Here is a 14203-nt window from a genome sequence, read left to right on the forward strand (position 1 = left end):
GAATTTCTCGCTAAACTTTTTAATGAGGGTGCGGCAGCAGCTACAATTAGAGTCCAGCTAGCAGCTATATCTAACTTTCATATTAGGGAAATGGGATTAAAAATCATCTCCCACAGACTCTGTAAGGCCTTTCTAAAAGGGACTTTCTTGCTAAGACCTCCAGTAAGAGAACCCCCAGCTCCATGGGATCTAAATTTTGTTTTATCCTCTTTAATTTTGCCTCCCTTTGAACCTACATCATCATGTCACATAAAGTTTTTGTCATGGAAGACACTTTTCTTGGTGGCCACTACCACCGCCAGATGAGTATCTGAACTCCAAGCTCTATTTATATGTCCTCCTTACATAGTTTTTCACAAAGACAGAGTCTCCTTACATACTAATCCTTCCTTTCTACCAAAAGTGTGCTCAGTGACCAATATAAATTAATCTATTGAATTACCAGTGTTTTTCCCAAACTATGGCAACAGGGCAGAATATAGATTACACCAGCTGGATGTACACAGGCAGTTGCGCTTCTACGTGCATAGAACTAAAGATTTCAGAAAGTCGGACCAATTGTTATGTCCTTTTCAGAAAAAAGAAAAACGGATTACCAGTCTCAAAAGTAACACTTTCAAAATGGCTCACAGATTTTATTAACTTCACATACAACTCTCAAGAGAGACAATTACCAGGCAAAGTGAAGGGCCATTCCACAAGAGCTATGCAACTTCCTCTGCCTTCCAGGCCAGACTCCCTTTGGATTCCATTTGTGCAGCAGCCACATGGGTAAGACCTCATACCTTTATCACTCATTACAAAGTAGACATGGCCTCCCGGGACAGGGCTTCATTTGGGTCCACTGTTCTGAAAAGTTTATTCCTTTGAGCCACCCAAGAAAGAAGGTGCTAGGGATGCTGTTCCAACCAGCATAGAAGGAAGGCGAGATAGGACAACATAACATTAACGTTAATGTACTCAACATAATGTTCTGTGTTTGTTGTCCATCTCGTCTTCATTCTTGTGTCCCACCCTCCTTCCCCCTCCTTCACTCCTGGAGGATCGGGAGGATTTCCTATTTATAATTGGATTATGGAGTCTCTGATTCCCTTCTGAGTCTTATCTACACAAGTTGATTTATTCTTACATGATATTTATGCTTTCTCTTGCAAACAAGATGTGGGTAATCCTCCCTGAGAATCATGAGATAAGTCATAGCCTCGAGCCAATGGAAGCTCTCGAGCTTTTGATTTAGGCCGAGTCTGAGCCAATGCTCAGTTCAGAACCCAACCAGAATGGAATGAAGGCGAGATGGACAACAAACATGGAACGTTATAGTGAGTACATAACTTATTGCCGTATATGTTTGAATGATCAGTGCTGTAGTAGCAGCTCCCCCCTCCCCATCCACCTTGCTTTTTGGTGTATTTTTTCAGTTTCATTCACCACGGCAGGGCTCGCCACCCATCAGTGTAAACCTTTGCTTGAGATGATTGTCACTGTTGAAGTGACACCCTGACCCCATGTGCAAAATGGGATAAGGGGTTGAGGATGGATGGATTCAATATGCGTGATGTATTTTTTATGACAAGATGTAGTCATTTTTTTCCGTAGCATTTTCCTTTCAGGCTTATCCTTCTTATCTTTGTTTGCAGGAAAGCTCTGAAGGGCTTCATGCCCAAACTTGCCTTTTAGTCAGCTCAGCTCCAGGTGCTTGAAAGTTTGGGCATAAAGCCCCTTGGAGCACTCTGAAGCTTTGGAAGCTAGCCAGATGTTGTATGTTTCATAGGATATAACCCATATGGTAAAGGCTAGTGATCATTTTAACATCTACTGTTATGGTAAGTTCAACTTACAAATGTACTTTAACAATGTGCAGTGTATGCTGTAGAATGTGTGCTCATGACTGTGATATGTTTAGGTTATATGCTAAGTGTGTGTGTGCGTGTGCTGGGACTGTAGAAATTGACCCTTGTGTTGCCAAAGGTCTTAGTTTTTGCTTGTGTGGGTGTTTGTGTTGCACATGCATGCTGCTGTCAGTGTGATGTACTTGTTGACATTAATTTATATAGTTATTGGTGCATTGGGACAGTGTGTTGACCTGATTTGAGGTGCTTGGTTTAGCCCTTTGGCATTATAGCTGTAGTTGCAAACAGGTGCATAATGCCCCATTTTTGGGTGGTACATTATAGAGTGTGTATAAGTGTGCGCATCCTGTGGTTGTTGTAAGAAAAAAATATGAAATATAGCTACAAGTATCACTATCTGATGCCTTGATGTTCTCTTGTTGCCAGTAGTAATGTGTGTTTACCTACAGCTATGTGTGGTCACATCCTGGCAGTAAGAAATGCATTGGTTTGTTATGGCCATTGTTGCATTTTGGCTGGAACAGTGAGAATCAGCAAGTGTATGCATGTCTGTCTTGCTGCTTGTAATGGACACCCGCAGAATAGCTATGATGTCTAATTTACAAGTAAGTAAACAAAGTGACAGCTATGAGTGGGAGATGATGAGCACCGTGGAATAAGTGTAATACTTCTCAAAAAAAAAAAAAATAGTTTATAGAATTACCAGTGGCTACACTGAAGCTGCTACTTGATCAGCTGCAAATTGTTATCAAATGACTGTGGTGCAAAACATGTTAGCTGAGATAGTCATTTACTTTTGGCTTCTAAAGGAACTGACAAATTTTGTATAAAAGTGAATAGAAAAAATTGCTGTGACAGTGCACATGGGAAAATACTACTGACAAAGGCGGTGCTTCTGCGGACCGTGGAAATTACCGCCCCATAAGCTTGACGAGCCTTGTCTGCAAAGCTATGGAGAGGATCATAATGGAACTCATAAATAAAGACATTGGGGACGTACAGACACTGGATCCTACCCAATTTGGCTTTGTCAAGGGCAGATCCTGCCTCTTGAACTTGGTCGACTTTTTCGAAACCGTCACTAAGGCCATTGATGAGGGTAAGGCAGTTCACACAGCCTACCTTGACCTAGCAAAAGCGTTCGACACAATACCCCACTCGGGCATCATAGAAAAGCTCACCAGCTTAGATGTAAACCCATATGTCACAAGATGGGTTGCAAACTGGCTCAAGGACAGAACACACAGGGTTAGAGTTGCTGGTGCCATGTCAGACTCTGAGCCGGTCACGAGCGGTGTCCCACAGGGCTCAGTCCTGGGCTCCCTCTTCGGCATTTATTTTTCTGAAGTGCAGGCAAACATAGGGGGATTGTGGCTGACAAAATTTGCAGATGACTGCAAACTGGGCACCATAATTGACACTCCATCAGACACAGACATCCTCCAGAGAGGTCTCATAGAAATGGATAATTGGTGCCAGAGCCATGGCCTTAAGCTAAATGCCAAAAAATGTATAGTCATACCCTTTGGGAAAAACAAGGTAACCCCTAATTACCACATAGGTGGTAATCCATTAAACACGGAAGAAGTTATCAGGGACCTGGAGACCCAAGTTGACAGTAACCTCTCTTTTGACACTCACATTGCCAAAGTGGTTAGGAAGACCTTCTACATTGCCCACCTGATCATGAAGGATTCACATCCAGATCAGGAGAGGTCATTGTACCCTGTACTCTTCACTTATCAGACCAATGATTGAGTACAACGCCCCATTCGAATGTACCTTACCCGACACCTGCAGCAGTTGGAAAGACCCCAAAAGTTCCTCACCAAAAGGATAAAGGGGCTCAAACATATGTCATACGATGCCCGACTGAAGAAACTCCAGCTCTATTCAGTCGCATACCGCCTGCTCAGAGGTGATCTGTGCCTGACATACAAGGCCATGTCCAACCCGGAATTAATGGACATGCTCCACCTCAAAAAATCCAAATCCACCAGAGCCACGAGAGCAGGAGACTTAAACCTCAACACGGATATAAATAGGACGTGCTGGAGGGACAGATTCATCACCCAGAGACTCCCTACACTATGGAACAGAATCCCAGTCCATGTGAGGCAGAGCCCCTCACTGACTCTGTTCAAGAGAAATCTTGACGAGCGGATGGGAGATCGTAGGTTTACCCCGGGAATCATCTCTGTGTCACTGCTGGACAGAGGCACAGCAAACTAATGGGTATAGTATTCTCATCCTAAGGGGTGGTGAAAGCCACACACACTCTGGCTAGGCTTATAAATGCCCTAGGGCAGATAGCCTAGTATGAACCTATGAACCTATGACATTAAGCCAAAAAAGTATACATGCTGGTAGGGGTAGTGGTAGTAGTTACTGTATTATGCCTAGGATAGCACACGCGCATACACACACTTTGTATATAACCTAAACATATCACAGTCATGAGTAACATTGAAAACAGCATGATTTAAACATGAATGGATAGGTACATACTAAAGCAATAGTAAAGAGAAGCAGAAGTTGACATCACTGGCCTATCTGAGAAGTAACAAGGCTGAAGGCTGTATTATTATGTAAAGATCTGTCTGAAATAAGATCATTCCTTGGTTAATGATAGAAAATTGGCATTCAGACATATCCATGTCTGTGATCAGCCAACATGAATTATAATCTGTGTATGTTACAGGGTACATGGTCAGGAGTATACAGCCATGTATATTAAGGGTTGATAAAAACATTTTGTAGCATTTACCATGAAAGTGTTACTCAGATGACCTGAATAAATAGAGAGATGAGGGAATGCTTTTAATGGCACACCAGGCAGCCTGATCTGTCATGCAAAGGGGACTAATTAACGAACCATGCAGGGCAGGAAATGTGAATCTCTGGCTTGCTGAGGCAGGGAATATGGGAGGAGTAACTTGAGAAGGCACTGAAGCACACAAAAATTGAATCTCTGAAAAAAGTCTATTATCTCAGCAATTAGTTGTTACTTCTTGATGTTTTTTATTTTTTCACAGAACATGTAGGACATCAGTGGGAAACACATTTGTAAGAGACACTGCAGAACTGCAAATGTTACCCTTGCGAAGGCCTTTCAAAGTTAGCACTACTTCTCAGTTCTTACATTCTAAGTTAGTGGAACCGATATGCGACAACCAAGCCATGGGCATTGTAATCTCAACTATGCTCTTAAACTCTGTTATGGAGAAGATTTAGCTTTAGAAGAAAACAAACTCTTATTAGGATGTCTGCCCCCAGGAGGGCATTTGAGTTACAAAAATAATAAAATTAGTATTGACTGTATCTTCCTGGTGCATGCAGGTATGCAATATGTACAACATCAAGAAAACATATAAATATATATGTTTACTCATTTTTCTCATAGTGGTCCTTTAACCCATTAAGCTACCTTCTTAATAGATTAGGCCATGGCTATAATTTGGCTCCTAGAAAACAGTAAAGTGTAAAACCTTTTCATCTTCTCTGTCAGTGATTTAAAACTGTAGAGTTCATCAGATGAGGAACTGAAAGCACAACTGCAAGTAGTCAAATGTTTTTCAGATGATATAAGAATGTAATTTGGTCTTGGTAAGTGTGCAAAAACAACCTTTAAAGCAGGAAATCTGCAGCACCAAGAAATCATCAGTTTGGGACAAGAATAGGATATAAAAGTACTTGAGCAAGAGGAAGTATATATATATATATATATATATATATATATATATTTGGGAACTGATAATAAAACATGAACAAATGTGAATAAAATGTAGTAAGGAATGTTTTAGAAGACTTAAATTAATCCTGAAAACAGCGCTGACATCTAGGAACAAAAGTCAAGCTATAAACCAATTCGCTCCTCCTGTCCTAACATACAGTTTTGGAGTAAATGACTGGCCCCAAAACATGTTGGATAGATTACATACAAAAACAGAAAGGATACTCCACACTCATCAAATGATTTATAAAAATCAGTGCATACCAAGATTATATATTCCCCTTTCCGAAGGAGGTATGGGCCTCCTTGAAATTGATTACATGTATAGATCTGCAATCATGGGACTGCACACACATCTGCTGACCTCACAGGACCTAAATGTAGTGAAAGTTTTGAAACATGAGGCGACTGAATCTAAGGTGACTTCCTTGCAGTCTAGCAGAAGCATATCAACATCAAGCAGGAATGGAAATCAAACCAGAAGTAGATAAAAATCAGGAACCAACTGAATGTGCCAAAAAAACAAAAGAAAGAATATAAGGTAAAGAATCAGATGAGAAAGCAAGAAATGTGGAAATGCATAAGTATAGTTGCAGGTATAGAAAACGTCTGGAAGAACCTCGTGTTGAATGGCTAAGGACAGTCGAAATGAAATCAAAAGATGAAAGGTTAATATTGGCGACCAAAGATAGTGGGCTATGCACATGTTGGTTTACAAAGTCCATTGAACTTGTGGGAGAAACAGACAAATGTAGGTTTCATAAAACAGAACTGGAAACATTTGCACACATTGTTGCTTGTTGTGATATACTAATGGCAGAAGGACTGTATACTGAAACCCATAATAATGTGGCAAGACTGCTGCCCTTGGGGATTGTGTAAATATTATGGTATTGAAGTAGCTGAAAAACACTGGAAGCATGAGCCAGAAAGCATCATAGAAAATTATGAAGTCTACATCTCATGGGATCACCAACAGTTCAAAAGATAGATTTGAGAAAAACAGATATAGTTGTCCGTGAAAAGACAAAAGTAGCATTAATCATTGAAAACGCTACACCCAGTGACTACAGTGTCTTGCATACAGAGAGACCCAGAGTCATGAAATATCAGGATTTGCAGGCAGACCCGAGAGCAATGTGGAAGAAAGATACCCAGACAGTTCCAATAGTAGTAGGAGCAAATGTGTCTTATAAAAAGAATCTACAGTCATATTTAGATATGTTACCAATACATATAACTTTATACGAATTGCAGAAGTCATTACTGGGCACATTCCATGCGCTGCAAAGAGCACTTCTGGCTGACATCAAAGATTGAAGCAACACTAATTTCATGAACTTTAATCATACTTTGACTTTGAAATGGAGTCCATTCCTGTCATGGTAATAGAAACCCAAAAGACTTAGAGAAATTAAAAAAGGATTAAGGCTATGAGCTGTTAAGCTACTTTGTGTAGTCTAGGCTTTGATTCTGTCAGCCTTCGTATGCCTACTGTGTGACTGTGAGCAAGCAACTTAACCAGACAGCTCTGTGAGCCAATTGGGAAATTGGTCTAGACTCCTCAGTTGGGTCTTGGACTGCATGCCTATTAACTGTCCATGAAACTATAAATCTGTAATCTTGTAGGACACGTAAATTTTGGCAGTAATAGGTAGAGGTTTTGCATTTTCCTTTCACACCCCATATGTGCCAGTTTCATGCCTAGAATCCCTTCACTAAAGTGTCTCATAACAGAAGTCTCTGACCTAGGAAGGGGGGTGTGGGGGTGGACATTGTTAAGGCTAGGCAGTTCAAGATGTGTAGTCATTGACATAGGATAGTCAGTGCATCAATCTTCTGAAGGTAATAGGTTCATAGGCTGGTACTGGGCTATCTGCCCAAAGGCATACATTAGCCCAGCCACGTTGTGCGGTATTCACCACCCCTTTAGTAGTTCCCTAGACCCTTGTACTAACAGCTAGTACCCTTGGCCCCTATGTAGTAGTGCTGTTGGTGTGATCCCCGGTGTGAACTTTGTTACCCATCTACTCATCAAGGTTCCTCTTGAAGAGTGATAGTGAGGGGCTCTGTCTTGTGTAGATCGGGACCCTGTTCCATAGTAAGGGAAGTCTCTGTGAAGGGAATCTATCCCTCCAGCATGTTCTATTCATTGTGTTGAGGTTTATATCCCTAGAGCGTGTAGCTCGAGTAGATAATGGCAGTCCTCCTTATGCTGTAGGAATTTAAGGACTTCTGACATAGAGTGCTTTTGCCTTCCAGACCAACAAAACGGCAGTGTTATGATACATACATAATGAAGGAGGAACTTGCTCCTATCTCCATCTTCTGAAGCACACTGAGGGTATGGGAGATGTTTGTCAAGCTAGTTGCTTTCTGATAGTGAGATGCATTTTTAGAGAAGCCACTTCTTTCGTGCAAAGACTTGAGCACTTGCATCTTCATGCCACATAATTAGTCTGTTAGTATATCTGTAGAGAATAAACACTTTCATCAATGAGGGAAGACGCTGCAACCCATTTGCATCCCTGGCCAGTGCGAAACGCAGCAAGTTCTTTTCCTTGATCCCTCTTCTGGGGGAACATAAGGTATGTTGTCATCCAAAAATGGCTTCCAGGACTACCTTGTGCCTTTTTTTTTTTCATTTCCTTGTTTTCCAATGTTCATATAGAAAGTGAAGCAGATCAGGTACAGAGTCATTTTCATATCATAGTCCTGGCCTTGGCAAGTCTGGTGTTCACTGCTTATCCTCATCTTCTGGGGAAACCGCTACATCTGAGGATTTTCAGAATTCTGCTGATTCATTTGTCCAGCATATTTCACATGGACCTTCAGTCCCTTCTGCTAACTACAAATTTACTTCAGTTCCAGTAATGGTGATGGTGACTCGTCATACCTCCCTAGTGTTATCCATATGATTACTTATGCTCAGTGACCCTGTACTAGAAAAACAGTAAATGGACACACTTTTTCTCTTTGGGTTAGATCCCTTTACAGCTTATATGTCTGCCAACCTAGATTACTTTTCTCAAATACTAAGTTATTCCTTCATCAAAGTACATCTTGCTAGCATATCTGATTCCCAGCAATGCTCCAGTAGTTCATTTTCAGCTACTTCCTGTAGTCCAGAGTTTGATTCAGTCAGCCTCCATTTGCCTGTTGTATGACTCTGAGCAACTCATTTAACCAGTGAGTGCTCCCATTCTGAGCCTAAAGAAAATCCATGCAGATTATTGCACTACCCTGGTTAACATACACAGACAAGCAAATTAGTAAATAAACAAAACAGGCAAATACTTGCTACACTGCATAGATGTCCACATGGACAACTGAAATTTTTGGTGGGTACGATCATATCAGTAAGAAACGGTTCACAATTATTCTTTTCATTTAAAAAATAAACTTGGAACCAATATTTCTAATGATATGTCGTTTAGATGGCTTTCTGATTTTATTACATTTTGCTGCAAAGGATGCCATAAAATATTGCCTGTACTTTTTACAGCACATTCAGCTAGAACAGTGGCTAACATTCAAGTCTCCTTCAAGAAAAAAAAAATCTGTAATATTTTGTGCAGCTTTTACATGGGCTTCACTAAATACTTTTGTCTTTTGTGTGGCACTGCACGCTAGATATGATCTCAAGGTCTGGGTCTTACTTCTAAGCCACAGTTATCTGAGGTATGTTTGTATGATTAGCTTAGATTTCTGTCCGACTGACTGAGAAGGGACCTCCCCATCCCAGATAAGAAAGTTATCCAGTTATTATAATAGATTTGGTTGAATCAGTCCATCATTCCCAGTGGTTGACCTATTCAGTTCAAAAGCCTCAAATGTAATCTGGTATAAATATTATTACATATCTGTACATATAGCTTTTTACTATGATTCTGTTTATTCTCATCTTTCTTGTGTGATTATTAATTTCATCATTATAAAGTCATATTTTTTCAGGATAGTTAATACTACTATCCAGCTGAGGTACTGTAAAATATTGTTTTTTCTGCTGTTTTATTGTATAATTTCTAACATCTGTTCAATTGATATGTTGTCTATTTTAAGATTAATTCCTGTGTCTGTAGTTAGTACTTCATGATATAAAAAAGTAAGAAAGAGAAGCAGAAGGTGGGAGAAAAGTACCATAAATGAGTGCAAGTGTATAATTACTTTTGTGGGCTGGCATACCTGTGGGTGAGTTAGTTTACTTATGAAAAGCCTTGTCTTTTTAACTAATGAACAAAAAGAAGAAGAAAATAGATTTGTTCGTCTTCTCCGTTTCCACCCTAGCACACATCTATATTTTAACATTTCCTTGATCTTCAAATAAATAGATGCAAATAGTAAAGACAAGCGTCCCAATTCTTATGTCATGATTTCATAATTTTTGCCTTGCCATAATCAGCTTCCATAACTGTTCACATTTATTGACTCACACCTCACCAGTGCTCCTATTATATTTTGTTAATTCTGAGTTTTGTGAAGTACCATCACTTTCTACCGTAGAAGTGACATTTGTTGAAGTTACTGAGTAAATGTTTTGTGAAGTACCATCACTTTCTACCGTAGAAGTGACATTTGTTGAAGTTACTGAGTAAATGTTCCTCAGTGGCTGCACAATATCTTAACCCACTGTGGTACGTAAGATGGCAAAAATACTGTAAGTTTCTTTGTTATATCATGTAGGTATGTTTTATAGTTTGTGAATTACACAGACTAGACAACAAATGATATTCCAGACTGGGATTATTCAACTGCTTTAAATTACATTGCAGCCTAGAGTAAACATTCTCCTGTCATCAAGCTTGTTCTTTTTTTTTCTAGGTTTTGAATACTGAAGAAACACCACCTAATGAAGATGTGCAGGATTTAAAAGAACTAAGACGACAGGGGCTGGTTCCCCTTCCCAAACCACCACCTGGGGTAGGACTTCTACCAACTCCACAGTTCCCTAGATCACCTACAGGAAGCTCAGAACATGATATTTTTGATCCTTCAAACCAGAAGATACCATTGTTATTCGAAGTTCTTGGCAAATCTACTGGAGATCCATCTCATACAGTCGGATGCAGGTTTGTGCGTCCATTATATGCTTCATAAAAAGCAGAATACTTTTACTAGCATGGAACACATTATTGTGAATAAAAAGCTTGTACTAATTATTCAGCAGTGCAAGCATTAACTACTAGGTAGAGCTTTATAAGTGAATAGAGCACTGTCTTTGTGTCTCCATCAGTATATCTCTTCCGGGGCTGAAAAGTAAAATGAGTGAATGCATTAATATACTGTGCTGTCTATGTCTGTCCTAGGATGCCTACTCCCCGTTTCCTAGAGCATTCTCAAAACAGTTTAGAGTTAGGATCTGTAACTGGATTGATAGGGACCCAAATGGCTTCAAAAAGTTGCTTGACTAAAACTGGCCACCCCTAGGATCTGACATCTTTTGTGATTTTGCCACCTTATATCTTCAAGATCTTACATCAAGGATCCTTCTTAATGGGTAAGTCTCAGTTTACATTCTCCACCAGTCAATGGTTGTCATATTTCTTTCAAGAGTTTTCTGCTCCAGTGACAGTGCATGCCACAATATTTTGCTTCAGCAGCACTTGTACACATCCTGTACTTTCACCATTTCACCCCCCAGATACTTCCAAGTACCCCCTGCAGATCAAGAATGACAGTGAATATTTAACACCACTTTTGCTAATAACTGATATACCATTAAAGGACTGAGAGTCATCATATATTCATCTCGTCTTTCTTTCCTGTGGGCCAAGTGCTGGGGAAATTTGGAAGCCTTTTTAATGGGTTCAGGGAAGATCTCTTTCAGGTCTTGTCTATGTTTTCTGCAGTGAGCTTCCACAAGGTTGCAGACAAGGGGTCCATCATTAGGAGATGTGCCTTACTGAGGACTCTGACAAAACATGTCACATGACACCTTCTTAATGCAAAACTGGAGAAGCTGTTGCTGTTTAGATTCATGTGGGCTAAGTGTTTGAGACTGGATGTGGATAAAAGGAAGACCATGCAGTCTGTAAAACAGTTTCAGTTCCAGTGTGCAACTACTTCACCAAGAGGTGGCCTTTCCATCAGAATCAGGAAGAAAATAAACAACCAAAAAAGAAAGGCTAGTGTAAGAAAAATAATTAATTCCAATCCAGATCCTCAAATTTCCCTAATGGGGAAATTTCCTTTAGGGACACTGTTGCCAAGATGAAGAATTTCTTTAAATGAAAGAGTACATTTTTGATTCCCAGTAAAGGTAGCATGCGCTTTTTAAAATGGGCATTCCCAGGGAGCACTGGAAAATGCTTCCTTGATCCTTGATTCCCAGCCACCAGTTCCACATACACAAAAAAAACCCTGCTGCTTCTGATGTCATTTTCTTTGCGCCTGACAAAAGAACTACAACCTTTCCTTCCTGTAATAATAATCCTCATGACAAATTGCAACAGAGCACTGGACAGATTTGGCAAAAAGTGTATACTTCTGCCACTTTAACATTTTGAGCTGTTAACTGTCAAACCCACATGAATTTCCTTCTCTCTGTCTTGAACAATATGGGACAAACTATTGCTAATATTCTTAATTTTGACAAAGTCTAATCTTATGGCTGTAGGATCATAGGAGGTTACTAGGCTAATGGCCCTGGGACCCTTACAAGCCTAGCTAAGAGTTTATCCCCAGAAAGAAACCTTAGTCAGCACCTGTCTCCCCCGTCAGCGAGGAACCAGGTGAAACCCCGGGGACAAATTAGTGGTTTCCCATTCACTCATCAAGGTTGTGCTTGAAGAGGGTCAGTGAAGTACTCTGTTTAACGTGTATGGGACATCTGTTCCAGAGACTGGGCAGCCTGTGGGAGACAAACCTGTCTCTCCAGCAGGTTTTGTTGATGTCGTATATTAGATTCAGGCCTTTCGAGTGTGTAATGTACGAGGAGTTAGACTTATGGATATGGAGCATCTCTAGTAGGGCAGGGTTTGAAATTTCCTTGTAGGTGAGACACAGAACACCTCTGAGCAATCTGTATGATACCAAGTAGAGTGATAGTGATTTGAGCCTGTCCACATAGGACAGGTGTTGGAGGCCATGGATTCACTTGCAAGTTTTTTCTGTGGCCTTTCCAGTTGATGCAGATGTTTGGAGAGGTACATACCAAACTGGGCATTGTACTCAATTTTTGGTCTAATGAGGGAGGAGTATAGAGAGGTAATAACCTCCTTTTTTCTGGAAGCAATCCCTTTATTTACAAGATGAGCCAAGTAAAAGGATTTTCTGACCACTGCCGCTACATGATGGCTGAATGTGAGGTTATTAATTTTTGCTTCAAAGCAGAGAACCTTGTGATCCGATTTGATTAGTGAAGACATGGCATGTGGGGGAGGCAATGCTGTCCTGTGTTGATGAGTACCAGATCCATTATGTTTGATCTCCTGGTTGGAGTGTGCACTATCTGTTCCAGTGTGTTTTGTGTTAATAAAGTCCAGGAAGCGTTGTGCCTATGAGTTTCAGGCAGTGAAGGTTTCCTAGTTATTAGAGGGGTAGTTGGTCACTCTGGAATAGGATGTTTGATTGGATGGTGTTTATCTCTAGTAGGTTTAGGTAAGAGTCATGAGAGTCTAGGGGCAAAGAGTAAAAAGGTCACACAGACAAACCAATTAGTAAAAACTACAAGAAAAACCTAGCGGGCCTCTATTGTAGGAAGTTTAAGAACTCACACAGTGAAAACTCTAGCTTGGCTAGGTTTTTCTTGTAGGTTTTACTAATTGGTTTGTCTGTGCGACCTTTTCATTCTTTTGTTTGAATATTAGTTGACATATTGTGCAGACACCTTAATGATTATAGGCATCAGCTGGGTTTAAAGACCCTGTGTTTCTAAAGTATAGCTAAGTAGTCCAGTTATGCTGCTGATGAGGTCATAAGAAGGCTGAAACATGCATCTCCACAGCTAGTGGGGTTTGGCTTTATTGGCCTGAATGTATACATGGACATTCAGAATCCATTTAGCTAAAACACTTGATGCCCTTAAGGGGTCATTTTCATATATCCCATGGGCCTGTATTACATGAGTTTTAAGGTATCACACAGTGAAAACTCTAGTTTGGCTATGTTTTTCTTGTAGTGTTTACTAATTGGGTTGTCTGTGTGACCATTTTGGTAAAAAAGTAAAAATAAGACACTGGCGCTTTCCAACCTACTACTTAAAAGGAGATGAATTTAAGGAATGGTGGTGAAAATTATTTGAAGAATGTTTAGGGAAGATAGAAATATCTTTAGAAGTTATAGCTATTGACTGAGATGAAATGAAAATGAAGTTTAAAATAGGGTTGAAATAAAATTGAAAGAGATATAGTTAAGAAGCAATAGAAATTACTTAGATGGGCTGAGAAAGGTTAAAGTATTGCAGAATAAGGGGAATCTCACAAAACAAGAGGAGGAACAAATGCAGGGTGTTAAAAAAGAAAATAAGGGAGTATCTGGATAATATGCAGAAGTTTAGAAAGATTGCTGTTAAGCAACTGTTTTTTTGATAACTCTAGAGCACAAAAACTTTTAGTACAATGACTTTGGCAACAGAATGTTGAAAGGGCTGTCACCATACTTAGGGAACCTGTAACAAGAA

At 40.0% G+C, this 14203-nt stretch overlaps 1 protein-coding gene across 1 annotated transcript in view; it reads left to right on the plus strand.

Moving 5' to 3' along the window:
• ZC3H6 (zinc finger CCCH-type containing 6) overlaps positions 1 to 14203 on the plus strand; it is a 1382498-nt gene that overhangs the window by 912284 nt on the left and 456011 nt on the right. Inside the window, exon 6 of the mRNA XM_044060181.1 lies at positions 10405 to 10652. Coding sequence (XP_043916116.1) covers positions 10405 to 10652 — 248 coding nt within the window. The remainder of the gene's footprint in view (positions 1 to 10404; positions 10653 to 14203) is intronic.

The sequence above is a fragment of the Protopterus annectens genome, chromosome 1.part2, assembly GCF_019279795.1.
Source record: "Protopterus annectens isolate FY-2018-M chromosome 1.part2, PAN1.0, whole genome shotgun sequence".
Taxonomy (NCBI): domain Eukaryota; kingdom Metazoa; phylum Chordata; order Ceratodontiformes; family Protopteridae; genus Protopterus; species Protopterus annectens.